At 38.1% G+C, this 13,156-nt stretch overlaps 1 protein-coding gene across 1 annotated transcript in view; it reads left to right on the plus strand.

Annotated features, from left to right (window-relative positions):
- Positions 1–13,156, plus strand: part of LOC145686680 (protein argonaute-2-like) — a 181,387-nt gene that overhangs the window by 53,226 nt on the left and 115,005 nt on the right. The window contains exons 2-3 of the mRNA XM_081760199.1: positions 8,673–8,705; positions 12,056–12,685. Coding sequence (XP_081616325.1) covers positions 8,681–8,705; positions 12,056–12,685 — 655 coding nt within the window. The 5' untranslated portion in view covers positions 8,673–8,680. The remainder of the gene's footprint in view (positions 1–8,672; positions 8,706–12,055; positions 12,686–13,156) is intronic.

A 13,156-nucleotide genomic window follows, 5' to 3' on the forward strand; every position in this document is an offset into this window, starting at 1 on the left:
TTTGCTTTGTATGGCTTCGTCATAGGAACTGGGACTGCCTAAGTCATTAACTAACTCTTCTACGGCCATCACATAATCGTCGTATTTTGCAGGTTTCTTCAGAGTCGCTCGGTCTCGCAACACAATGCCCTGACCATTAAATTTCTCTTCCGTACTCGGCTTGGGAAACACTAGCGGTTTATCATCTTTCATTTTTGCCGATTCTTGCTTGACTATAGGTTTTGAGATCTCTTCCGATTCTCTACTCTGAACGTCCCTTGTTCGTAGTTGTACTTCTTCTTTAGACGTTTCTTCAAGTGTACTCTCTTTGACGTCCCTGGAGATAATAACTCTTCTTTCTTCTTTAATCCAGACTCGATATGCTTCATCTCCATTGTAACCAATGAGATATCCTTGCTTGGCTTTCCTGTCCATCTTCTTTTTTGTACCGGAATGTACACGTAACACTTGCAACCGATCTGTCTCATATGCTTAATCCTTGTTCTCTTCTTCTTCCAAAGTTCATATGGACTGACACTTTTTTGTGAAGATTTTTCGGTCCTGTTAGGAATGTAGATCGCTGTTGAGGCCATTTCTGCCCACATCTCTTGCGGAAATTGCACTTCGTGGTTAGAGTAAAGGAATGTTCTTGCCATTTCCACAATGGTTCTATTCTCATGCTCACTACCCCCATTTTGTTCCGGTGTGTAAGGCGCTGTGAACCGTTGATGGATGCCACACTCCTTGAGTATCTTCCGTACTTCGGCATTATCGAATTCTCCTCCGTTGTCGCTAAGAAACTCTCTAATGGTATGTCCTTCTGCCTTGGCACTGGCTAACACCTGTTTCAAGGTAACTTTCACTTCTGATTTTTGATGTAGAAAAACACCAAACCTGTACTTTGAATAATCGTCTCTGAATATAGCTAAGTACTTGTATTTCTAAAACGATTCACTAAAGGGACCACAAACATCTGCTGATAATAACTGTCCCACTGAAGATGAAGGTTTTCTACTACTAAACGGTAGTCTGTGCGCTTTTCCGTAAACAGAAGAGTCACAGAGAACATTTTCATCTTTCACAGAAATATTCAGCTCTTTCTTCATTAAATCTTTGATATGTTGCTTGTCCTGATGTCCCAATCTGCTATGGTACAATTGTAAAAGAGCTTTATCAGACATCACAACATTCACTTCTTCACTATTACTTGAGGGTACTGGTTCAAACTGCGCTTTGAACAATGCCCCTTGTACTTTTCTTTTGCCTTGAACGATAGCAACTCCGTCCACTTCTAACAAACACTCTGTGGTAGAGGATGTAAATTTACTATTCCTATTCCTATCCTGTGCGGCCAAAACTGAGAACAGATTTTTCGTAATATTCGGAACGTACCACACATCCATAAGGATTAAGTCAACTTTCTTGCCTTTCACTTTTGAAAGCACTTTGACGTCACCTTTCCCTAATGCAAGCAGCTTCTCTTTACCTGCTGCTGAAATACTACTCGGGTTCTCAAACTTCTGATAATTGAGGAAGAAATCGGGTGTGTGTGTTACATGCTTCGTTGCACCATTGTCAATCCACCAAACGAAAGGTCCATTTTCTTCTGTAGAACATTCTTCGTTCTCAGAATAGACAATTGTCAACTTGGTTTCACTAGATTTCTGATTCTTCTTCTTCTCATTCTTAGGCGGTTTCCCATCTGCAATCCACTTTTTGCACGTTCGAACCCAATGCCCTCTTCGTCTGCAGTAATTACAAATATCGTCTTTCTTCACCTTCTTCTGTAATTGCTTCGGCGGATTCACTACTAATACTTCTTGCTCTGAAGGCGCACCCTTGTACTTGCCTACTGGTGACCGCTGTACAAAGTTCCTTTCGAACATACACAACTGTGTAGTTAATTCGTCAAACGTACGTTGTACTTCTTTGGTCAGCAACATCCAACTTGATTTGAAAGTTTCAAAAGTACTGGGTAGGATATGTAACACTTTACAGATCAACAAAAGATCCGGTAATTCAGTATGTCCTTTGTCCTTCAATCCACTGTTAAGTTCCATCCACAAACTGTTCAATTTAGCTATGTGTGTGGAAACATCTTCACTTTCACTCCAAGAAAAGGCGAAAAAGTCCATACAAATCTTGAACAATTGATCTGTGGAACTTGCCTCAAATAGCTTCTTTAAAGCTAACCACATTTCTTCAGCCGTATCTTTCTCCATTATCTTCTGGTAGACTTCGTCCGTTACTGCACTAGTTATCATCGACTTCGCATAACTATTAGCTTTCCGGTAAACGTCAGACTCTGCTCTATACTTCTTCTTTTGAGCTTCTGAAGCGGAATCTTCTAACGGTTCCGGTTTTCGCAACTTGCCATCGATAACTTCTAGTGTCCCTTCATGGTATTCTAATAAGTCCCTAATTTTTCTTTTCCATACGGGCCACTCTTTCTCACACGATAACGGCTTTATATTCTTTAACAAATCCATCTTCGTGTTTAAAGAAAGAAAACAAAACTGACACAGACCAACTGACCTACTAGGTGTATTTTAATACAAGCGTCTCGACTTTTACTACTAGGAAACGTAAAATGCAATAAATCTATTTTCACTTCACACCACAACAGTTGCACTTCACTTAGAATATGCATATGTCACTAGCACGCCTAAAATAATGCGTAAGCCATTCGTTGCACTATTCAAGCACTTAAAACCAGACACAGCAGTTTCGGAAAATTTCAGTAAGCACACTGGGCCTTATTAAGCACACTGGGCCCATAACCAGTATGTTGGAAATTTTATAAAAAGAGAGAAAAAAAATTAAATAGAATACGTGAGTACCTTACCTCAATTTCCGCAAGCGTGGTTTCCTTTTGTCGTCTTGGATAAAAAGAAAAAAAAAACCTCTTATAGGTAATGCTCTCCTTGATCTTCCTATCTTCTAGAAGATTCGACGTGATTTTTACACTGTCAGTCAGTCCTGTGCACAGGCTGGAGTCCAATATTATACACGTCCCAACTTCCTGCAGTACTAACTTCCAGTAGCTATAAAAATCACACCGGAGCACGTAATTATATTCACTTCACTTACTATTAAACTCACGATCTGTGTTAGACAGGCACACGATCTGTGTTGACCGCACTCTACGATAGTTGCATACGACTGCTTCCTAGAGAGCAGCAACTTCCAGCGCACAGCACTCATACAGAACACGAACTGTAACTGTGTGTGTGTGTGCATCTCGCTACTACAACTGCCCTTACGTATTGTCACTAGAGGGCGTAAGGTAATACACGTCACTCACCCTGACGTCACTAAACGAAAACTTGATAAACAAAAGCACATTAAAAAGTCTGTATGTGCAACAGTTCGAAGCCTACATTAAGGCACAAAGGGAGGTCGGAAAATAGCTTTGCCCTCCTTTTCTCCCGATAAATCATGAATAGGAAATGAAATCTTTGAGTTTTACCTCTGTTGATAAATGAATGGAATGATGGAATGAATAAAGTGGGAGGAAACGGGAGAACCCCGAGAAAACCCACGCACACGGTATTTGTCCACCACAAAGTTCACTTGACGCGAGCTAGAATCGAACCAGAGACCCCACGCAATAGAGGTGAACGCTCTACCACTGAGCCACCGCGGTCCGCAATAAATTATATACGAACGTGGTAAACGGTACTTAAATTTAATGTAAGAGCCATTCACACGTAATTTGGTGACGTACATACGACCAAGATTCTACAGATGACACTATCGCAACACTAACAGGAAGTTTGGATGAGCTGCATATTCAATGTTCAGCAAATACGGAGCTTGGAATAACCAGTTCGTAGTGACATTTCAAATCCTGACAAAACTGAAATGTGCTAATCGTAGGAAGCGGCATGCTCTTCCGATATTTAGTGTTCTATTTTTTGACGACAATGCGAGACAACACTCGGCGCCAGTAATGTATAATTGTCTTGCTACCCTCGATTGGGAGCACCTTGACCCCCGCCGTATGGTTCCGACATCACGTCCACCAATTTCAATTTGTTTCCGACTTTGAAAAAGGTTCTAAGAGGAAGTCATTTTGGAATGAGGCTTTTGAGAAATAAGGTCTTGTTTTAGAACCAATGACGAATGAAGATAGTCATGAAGGTCTTTTCTCCGATATACTGTTTTCAAGAGAGGTATAGAAATCGTGCAAAGCTGTATGACAAATGTACCAAGGTGTTTAGTGTGCAACATTCTGGGACGTCTTGCTTGCTACCTGCTATCGCCCTTCCGCTGACCAGTTTCGCCGCTTCCTACACAACGGATTCTTTTGGACAGGGAGGGAAAGTGCGCCAAAATACACGCTTTTAATGAGGAGGTTCACTGTTTGTCCACTAGAGTGCAGTGCTGCATATGTGGAGACACATTTCTTGCTTTCAAGAAGTTGTAACATCTAAATAGTAAATAGAAAAATCGGGTTGCACTTTTCTTTTTTAATGACAGCTACAAGATGCATTTAACGTGGCAATGTGGCCTTATGCTCAGGTAATTTTTGAGCATTTATTTGTCTCATGTTTTAATCTTACCTAATCTCGAACGAATTTGGCAAGATATCAATAAGTGTTCATGTCAATTTTGGTTCTAATTGGTCAAGCTGTTTCTGATAAATATTAGTTCACAAAGAAATAAATAAAAGATTTTACAATTTCCAATTTCAGATTTGGCAAGTAATCCAAACAGGCCATCATTAAGTATGTTGAATAGTTTTGGTCCAAATCGAATAAGCAGTTCCTGAAAAAATGTAAGTGTACAGATCGAAAGTTCACGGATCATGATGGAAGCTCGCCATGGAAGCCATGGAAGGCACCAATCAAAAAACACTATCTTAATTGCGTAATGAGATATCACAAACATTGACGTATTATATACTGTACGTTATTATCATCTCCAACTCAACCTCATAAAATACTTTAGAAACGTTTTACACATTTATACATTATCTTGTCTACTATGACCAAAATATACATAGCTAATAAAATTGAAAATGACCATGTTTGTGACTCTTAATCGCTTGAACAGCCTGACCAATCTTAATCAAATTTTCAATATAAATGAAGTTCGGACTTTTTTTTTTTTTTTTTTTTTTGTCATTTCACTTTGACGGTAGTACTTAGGGCAGGAAGAGAGGAGAGGAGATATATGAAAATAAATAAAACTTAACTCTTGAGCCGTAAGACCGATCTCGATCAAATTTTCAACATTTATGAGGCTTGGACCTGGAATGATTTTTATTACTTCACTTTGACGGCGCAACTTAAAGGGAGGTGGTAGATATTTAAAAATGATCGAAAATGACTTATATTAGTGTCGAATACATAGTTTTCGAGGTCGCTGGTATGAACAGTGATACTTCCGATGCCGTTTAAATTAAAACTCAGCCTCCATTGAACTTTATGTCCAAAACGAAATGTATTCTACCCGTGCTAAGAACGAGTATATTTCTAATGCTGGTCGTATTATGTTTGCTTTTATGGCCAAGAATAATAGAGACTCTGATATAATAACATATTGTTATTGTAATATTATAACCTTATCGTGTGAATATATGTAATTTTAAATTTCACAGTAAAAAAATGACATGTTCATATGATTATATGTTTCAGCAACTATTGCATAAAAACTTCCTCTCTTACTAATATGCTTTTCGCGTGAAGTTGCAGAAATTACCACAAAGTGTTAGTATCCTATATATTCAGGATATTCAAATAAACTCGCTACGTAGAAATAAACATAAAGTGTTAGCTACTTGTCATAAATCCTCAGCAACGAAAGGTCACTCATTTTCAATACTAGTATCTATGAAATAACAAGTAGCCGTGTCACGTGTTCATCACGTGAAGAAGTTTGGTTTGTGCGGTGTGATATTTTTTCAATTAAAATTGAAACCACCTTGTAGTAGAATAGTACCACTTCTGATTTTAGTAAAGAAATTAGAGTAGAGATACAATATGTTCTTGGGATTCAAGTAATTGGTGAAAACCGGTTGTCACTATCTATTACAGGTTTTTCTTCAATTTTGTAACAATCAACACTAAAACCGTAAGTGGTTGACTTCTGTCACTTCCAGTCAAGGGCGCCGATCCTAAGGGGGGTGGGGGTGGACGGGCCATCATGTATTTTTATGAATATGTATTTTTTATTGTTATATGTATCTTTTTATGAATATACATATTTCGTATAATTTGAATTCAATTTCTATTAAAATCCTCATATATGCCTTCTTAGACTCTTGTCTACAATCAAACACACATCTGAATGCCTTCCCTCACCGAAAGTTACAGAGAAATCGGCGCCCTTGCTTCCAGTTTGAATAAAGGATTACAAGAGATTACATCTTTCCTTAGATCGCAAAATTAGTCCAGAAAATCGCTTCTGATCGTTTTTGCTCTATATATGTAGATCAATATTGTAGCTGGAAGTTGTGGCGAATTTCTATCACTTCCAGTAGTTAAGAGTCAAGGACGGAGATTTAAAGAATTCAAATGTGACAACACAAATCTACAGGATGGCCCAAGAGAAGGTTGTCCCTCAACGGATACAGAACCAAACGTGGAGGTGAAATTTGAGCAGATAATAGTTCAAGATAGACGTGTGACTATTATCTGTTTAACTATAGATATACCACATTGACTTGACACCTAGTCCTTCGTTCCAAGCGCTTGTATCGGCAGAAGGAATTCCACTCCCCTTCGTATCCGCTCTCTCGCTTAGCAGAGTGAACCCTCATTGGTTCAACAAGTGGGTGTGTCGAGGGTGTGAGCTTTAGTTCACATTTTTTACCACGGCTCAAGACATTTTGGCAGCACTATAGGAAGTTAAACATTAATAGAGGGTTCGTTGAGACAATGTTGTATACAGAAGTAACATTACTAATAATACTTCAATTGACCAAAGCAGTATATATATTTTAAAATTATATATTTGTGTTACAGTTTCGGCTATGTAACATAGCCTTCCTCAGACACATTATGGGAGAAATATCCAATACGAATATAATGTCAAAATTGGATATTTCTCTCATAATGTGTCTGAGGAAGGCTATGTTATATAGCCGAAACTGTAACACAAATATATAATTTAAAATATATATACTGCTTTGGTCAGTTGGAGTATTATAAGTAATCTTAAATTTTCCAAAGCTACAATGAATAATTTACAAGAAGTAACATTCTGCAAATGAGCAAAGTAACAGCGAGGAGAAAGGAATGTCAACACTTTTTCAAAAACAGCAAAGTGTGCAATGTGCACAAAGCACTTTGGACCTATGCCACGAGAACAAGGATGCTTTTGTAAAAAGATTTGTGAATATAGATAAATGATTAATGTATCTATTTCATACTGAAACCAAAGAAATGAGTAAAAAATATCTCGTCCTGTACCCTCAAAAGACTAAAAGACAGCATTCATCCAACAAGGTTTTGTTGTTCGTGATTTTGGGACCATGTAAATGTGATCTTGACTGATTACTTACAAAGAAAGGGGGACACGATCACAGAAACAAATGGCAAGAAATGTAATGTAAAATGTATGGGGTAATATCGAAACAAAGAGACGGGATTTGCTCTGAAAACGTGTGTTGCTACTAGGGGTCAGTGCAATGGCACACATTTGTGCGCCACTATGGCTACGAACATCCTCTACATTCACCCGATCTAGTTCCGTCCGCTAACTTCTTATTATCTCCTCCCAAAACAATGTTTCGGGATAGACATGTTGCGGTTGATAATGAGATCATTAATTTGATGGAAATTGGTTTGTCTTGATTCCACAGATTTTTTTTGCAGATTATACTAACGGACTGATCCATAGATGTGAGAAATGCTAGGCAATAAGAGATGAATATGTAGAGAACAATGCGTTTGTGAATAAATTACAGTTCCCTAGTTTATTCCTATTAAGAAATTTCCAGTCTTTCCTCTCATTATATCAATAAACTCATGTGAACTGTGACACTGTCAAAGAGACATCATCTAGAGATAGGGATGCGAACGAAACGAGTCGACAGAATTTCCCTGACAAAATTCGAGTCGAGACACAACTCTTCCAATAGAGAAATATACATTTTTCGAGTCGAGACATCATTTTTACAGAACATTTTCGAGACGAGACCAAGGGCGCCCATCAGGGGGGACAAGATGGGGCGCTCGCCCCCATGAGGAAATTCTACTTGGGAATATCGAAAACCTAATAGAATTTTTACATTAGTTACAGCAAAATTTGAAACTATATTTGAAACGTTGCTTATACTTGCCCCCCTGGAAACCACAACATGGGCGCCCTTGGACGAGATAGGAATGCTCGAGTTTTGTCTCGTGCGCATCCCTATCTAGAGAGCACTGCAGCTAAGTCCCGGTTCAAAAAAAAGAAACAATGAGAACTACCTCAACTACTAAAGAAAACTTTGACAATCTCGAGATAGAACTTCAAGATTCTCAGACTACTGATTTCACACAGTAATTTCTTAATGATATTTTAAAATGTATTAATTTCACATTAACGTGATTGTATTACATTGGTGTATCTAATACAAGTATAAAATTTGATTGTATTACCATCATACATTTGGAATCCAATGTAGTTATTTAAAAAAAAAATTCATGTATATTTTCTTCTAAATAAATTCAGATTCAAACATTATTTTCCTTCTTTTTCAGGTTGAATCATGGTTAAGAAAGGAAAGAAGAAGCGTAAGTAAACTTTGTGGTTATTAACAAATATTATACATCTTCAACTGACTACGACTGCAAACAGAAATAGCGCGAAATGTATACAAACAATTTAATATGTGGAGTGCTTTTTACGATCTTATACATCATAAACAAGTCCGACCGGAAGTTCATATCAATAGCTACATAGCTACGCATAAAGGCGAACCTTTGGGGTCGAATAGAGCCCCATTGCAACTCTCGGCGGCTCGTATTAATACTGTATAATTGTGGGAGAGAAGGTTACGGCCCTGCATGGGAGCCACTCGTAAATAGTGGTGAGAGAGGCTGAGGGACCAAACCCTCTCTCCCACACTTATACAATTGGCGCCCAGCGTGAGGCGCCAATTGTATAAGTGTGGGAGAGAGGGTTACGCCTCTGCATGGGACCCACGAAGACAGATGGTATTTCAAGTTGTAAAAGAAAACCGCTTTCAAAAGCAAAGAGGGAGACCTTACAGTCTATATCAAAAATAGTGGTGGTTCAAGGTAACTCCTTGTGTTCTGAGAACTTCACATTCTCAAAACACAAGTAAGCATCACTGGGAAAGTTGTTTCATCTATTTCACTTTACATTTGGCCCCTCAGTCTCTCTCACCACTATTTACAAGTGGCTCCCATGCAGGGGCGTAACCTCTCTCCCACACTTACACAATACCTAGTAAATCCAATCATTTAAGAAATGCTTAACTTCGCATTTCAAATATGTAAAAGATGTTTCAATTCCTTTTGTACAACATAATAGCTATTAAGAAATAGATAAAAAAAAACGATCTAATAGCTCTGTCGATATTTGAAGAAGGAAAGCCCAGACAATTTGAATAAATGGTCAAATAATATATATAAAATCCACTCTCACAATGTTTGTGAAAGATTCTACCAGAATTTTCCCCTGGACCCTTCAGGTAGTATTATAGCCAACTTCTCAGTAGTCAGGAATATAGGCAACAAATAATTGTCATTAGGAAATACAACAGCAGAGCAGAATAATTTTCTCTTACTTTGCATTAGTTACAAAATACCACACTTTGCAATGTAAAAGACATTGCTTGCATTGTGTGAGAGCAGTGACGGAATAGCTCACAAAGTTTTGTGACTCATGCCAGGAAGATTCAGAGGCAGTTACATCCATGATCCATCAGACCCAAAATGATGCAGTCTGATTCGGTCACCCACACAAGCCTGTGACTCGGTATCATCGAAGACAACGGAACATCTAACACGATCCTCACCTTTGTCTTCTCAATATATAAATACATAATTTAATTTCCAACTTGTTTTCATCTGTGTTAAAACGTTGAACTGAAAGATAACTACAAGATATATCAGAGTGTATACGCGTGAGAATTACAGGAGATATCAGCTACATGTTCTTATTTCTTATGAATGGTTGTCAAAGTTTAATCGAGCAACCCTGTAAAAACAAATGGCGTTTGGAGTACTAAAAGATGCCACTACTCCCAAATAGAGTTTCTTAAGTCTTTTTGTATACTATATGTTCAAACACTACTGTATTATTTATCAGTGCGTGAAGACGAATAAACATGAAGTTATACCTGCAGTATTCAAGTTGTGGTGTATCTCCAGAAATCAAACAAGGATTTAGGATTTAGATCTCTGGGCTCTCGGCATCTAAGGCAATTTAGCCCGTCACGTACATAATGGATGACGTCCCTCAGCGAGCACACTACCCGGGGAAAGGCAAGGAAGAAAGGATTGGGAAAGGAAGGAAGGGCGTGGAACCTATAAGTTAGATACCACCCCGGCATTTGCCTGGTGTGGATGAGGAAAGAAATCAAACAAACGAATAGTCGAGCTCGAATAATGAAAATCATTGATCAAATATAAAATTCTCAGTAATACAGCAGAGCGGATATTTTGGTTTCTTCTGAGTCGCCGGTTCTGAGAAGTAATATCCAGATCCGGATGACTCAGACAAAAATCCTGACGCAAGTGGCTCGGTAACTTATTACCAGTTCTAAAGTTCTGACTGCCATGAAATTTGTTTACTCCTGCTTTGGACTAAAACCCCATCCTAAGACTATTATCCATGGTTCAGAGACTTGGACATTACGGAAGTTAGACAAGAAATATTTAGAGAGCTTCGAAATGTGGTGTTGCAGGAATATGAAAAAGTCAAATTGGAAAGAGAGAGTAACAAACGAAGATGTTTTAAAATGGATAGGAGAGAAGAGGACGCTTTTATACAGCATCTTTCGCAAGAAGATCACTTGGATTAGACATATCTTGCAAAGAAATTGTCTTCTTCATACCACCATAGAAGGAAAGGTGGAACGAAAGTGGAAAATAGGAAGAAGAAACACGGAAAAAAATATTGGGAGTGGTCCCGCGTAGCGCAGTCGCGGTGTGGGGGGGGGGGGCACTCGGTCGAAAAAGTGTCAAAAATTTTTTCAGGCCAGCCATCTTGAATGAGGTTTTTCTGGGTTTTCCTCATTCACGCCAGGCAAATGGCGGGGTGGTACCTAACATATAGGTCCCAGGCCGCTTCCACCCTTCCCCAATCCTTTCTTCCTTCCTTTTCCCCGGATAGTGTGATCGCCGAGGGACATCATCCCTCATACGTGACGGGATAACATGGCCATAGATGCCAAAAGCCCAGAAATCTAAATCCTAAATCCTAAAATATTGGTAGTAAAAGATAAAGTTCAAGATCGAGAAACGTACAAGAAACATTTCCAAACCCAAATTAAAATAAATAAAATTCATTAGTACCAGCATTTGCCAACAAGTGAAAGGTTCAAAGGTCTCCAGTAGAGATACAAAAAGGCTCACATTCTCTCATCAATTATTTGAATTAAATTTATAAATATTTTCAATTTTGTAGATTGTAATTTACAATACACAATTTTGAGTTAAGTAAACATTTAATGTTAAAGTAATATATGTAAAATACCGCAAAGACCAGCAGAAAAAGTCATAGCATGTTTTCCACTTCCGAATTTTATGCTCGTGGTAAAATTTCAACTTCTGGGAAGAATGTTAATTTTTCATCTTTATTTTTGAGGTACTATCCATGTATGACAATTAACCCGACAAAAATATCTTCAAGTACTGTAGTCTTCATATTTCACTCCCCGCAAATGTTTGTGACTCTATCATAATTTGTTTATATTTAACATTCAAACCGTACCTTTTTCTTGGTTATAGTATGAGCAACCTCTTTGTGTACTTCCTGCTTTACCTATTTTCAATTAGTTTGCAATCTATTAAAATATATATTTTGAATATTATATATGTATATATATATATTCCAAATAAATATTTCTTGAGAGAGAATCATGCATGAAGGGTTACTTTCTTCTCTGTTTCAGCTAAAAAGAAAATTGATTTAGCGGAACTGTTTTCATCATCAACATCCAATGACCAAGAACAGACTCAAAGAGCTAGCGAGGCAGCAACAACCAGACATGGAAACGATAATCTTATACAGTTGCCAGGAGAAGCTAACAATGAAGCCGATTCATTTCCCGAGCTCGGTGCTGTATTAAAGGGGCCACGGAGAAGGTTTGAAGAACCAACTCAAGCAACGACATATTCAAAAATGATTTCAGAAAGTAAACATCATGCTAATGATGATGGTGAAGGTTTGGTTGAATCATTTTCTAAGCTTGGTGCGATACCGAAAAGACTACAGAAAAATTTACAAAGTTTAACATCTTCTGTTGGTGATCCTTCACCAACACAAGACGATATAGATCCACTTAGTACATCTGAATTTCCTCATCAAGAGCGAAAGACAGAAATAGCTTCCAAAACAAGTAATGTACCTGTTGGAAGACTAATACCAAGTGTTGCTACAACTACAGATCCTAAGATCCAAGACAAATCCGCACGAGATGAAATTAAGTGGCAGTCTTGTAATATTGCGTCAACTTCTACGGAAGGGATACATGTAGATTTTTCAGAACTGTCTAGAACAAGAAACAAGAAACAAACCAAAGGTAACTTTCTATTGTGTATTAACTATAATTTGTTTTACTAGTAGTATGCGTCACTGTTAGATGAATGTGACAGAACTATGTTCTTTATTGTTAGGAGTATGTATGTTTGTATGTTCGTTACTGTTAGGAGTGTATGTTACTGTTAGGAGCATTATTTCATTTTAAGAGTATGTGTGTTCTTTACTGGTCGGAGTATGCCTATGTATGTGACTGTTCGTGGCAAAAACTCAATTTCTGTGTAGAATGTGATTTTTATCTATATCGTTGAGGTATTATCCTTATATAACAATAGTTTCGACCAAAGATTTTTAAATATTGCAGTCTTCGCATTCCATTAGTAGTGTTTGGGACAGGTGATTTCAATTTTTGGAGTGTGCCACCCGGGCGCCCACTTTAGCTTCGCCCCTGGGATCACATGGTATGATGTCATGGGATCAAGTGGTGTCTGGCTCACGTGGTTTCATGCTCCGC

Source organism: Thermobia domestica, chromosome 5 (genome assembly GCF_964235325.1).
Source record: "Thermobia domestica chromosome 5, izTheDome1.hap1.1, whole genome shotgun sequence".
NCBI lineage: Eukaryota > Metazoa > Arthropoda > Insecta > Zygentoma > Lepismatidae > Thermobia > Thermobia domestica.